The sequence below is a fragment of the Stomoxys calcitrans genome, chromosome 4 (assembly GCF_963082655.1).
Source record: "Stomoxys calcitrans chromosome 4, idStoCalc2.1, whole genome shotgun sequence".
Lineage (NCBI taxonomy): Eukaryota > Metazoa > Arthropoda > Insecta > Diptera > Muscidae > Stomoxys > Stomoxys calcitrans.
The window spans coordinates 43,997,925-43,998,857 of record NC_081555.1 but is presented as its reverse complement, the minus strand read 5'-3'; the positions used below and the strand labels follow the sequence as shown (position 1 = coordinate 43,998,857).

The window sequence follows — 933 nt, the reverse complement described above, 5'->3', positions numbered from 1 at the left end:
TATTGATAATTTTGCCCCTGTGCAAACAAATGCATACATTTTTAATAACATTAACAATAAACCATGGCTCAGGTTGCATCTTCAAAGGAATCCTTGTCACAGGCTCTGCATAATAAAATTGTTCCAAACCAGGAGTATCTATTACAAGGTTCAATTATTGCATCTGCTGTTGACCACTTAATTCACAGGTATGACCGGCCGCTTCCTAAAGCAACTCTTTGAATTTAAACATAGTATTTCACTTTCACCAGGCTTCGTGGTTTATGCGATAATGTGGAAAATGTTCCAGAAACATTTCATGATTTGGAAGTGTGCATGAGCATGAGGCAGCCCAATCAGCATGTGCCGTTGCAAGTTCGTGTTCGACGTGCGCTGGACCGGGACGTTCCATTTCAGTTACGATACATTGGACAACCGGAATTAGATCGGTCTAGGCCGACTTTAGTGCGGTCAAGTATTGATGTGGGGTGTACGTCTACTGTTCTGGAGTTCTTAAATGAGCTAGGATGTCGCATTGATTTTGAGTACGTTAGCCAAGGTTTCCTGTTTAGAAAAGGTCGAATGAAGATAACCGTTGCAAAGATTCTCAAAATAGTTCCCGGAAAGCAGCATGACAGTGAGCCAGTATGTAATAGTTATTTAGTTGAGTTATCGGTTCTGGCTCCCACTGGTCAGGATGCCATTGGAGACGAAATGCGTATCTTTGCCGAACAGTTGAAGCCATTGGTGCATCTGGAAAAAATAGATTGCAAAAGGCTAGGCAATATTCCATAGAACTCATCTCTTTAAAGCATTGTCTACATCTTCTTTAGAACCCATAAATAGTCAAGTTAAAAATATTTATACATATAAAAAGAGCATATACTTGAAAAGTTTTAGATTTTAAATATATATACGAGGATCATCATGTTCAACTGGGTCTGACCTACCTAA

General features: G+C 39.4%; 1 protein-coding gene across 1 annotated transcript; it reads left to right on the top strand.

Annotated features, from left to right (window-relative positions):
* LOC106080758 (mediator of RNA polymerase II transcription subunit 18) lies at nt 1–933 on the top strand. Its single transcript, XM_013242283.2, has 2 exons — nt 1–188; nt 252–933. Exons 1-2 carry the CDS (start codon nt 64–66, stop codon nt 772–774), a joined length of 648 nt encoding a protein of 215 aa, XP_013097737.1. The 5' UTR covers nt 1–63; the 3' UTR covers nt 775–933.

Coding starts and splice junctions, on each gene's coding strand:
- LOC106080758 (XM_013242283.2), top strand. CDS start 64: ATGGCTCAGGTTGCATCTTCAAAGGAATCCTTGTCACAGGCTCTGCAT. Junction 189..251: donor GTTGACCACTTAATTCACAG/GTATGACCGGCC, acceptor CACTTTCACCAG/GCTTCGTGGTTTATGCGATA.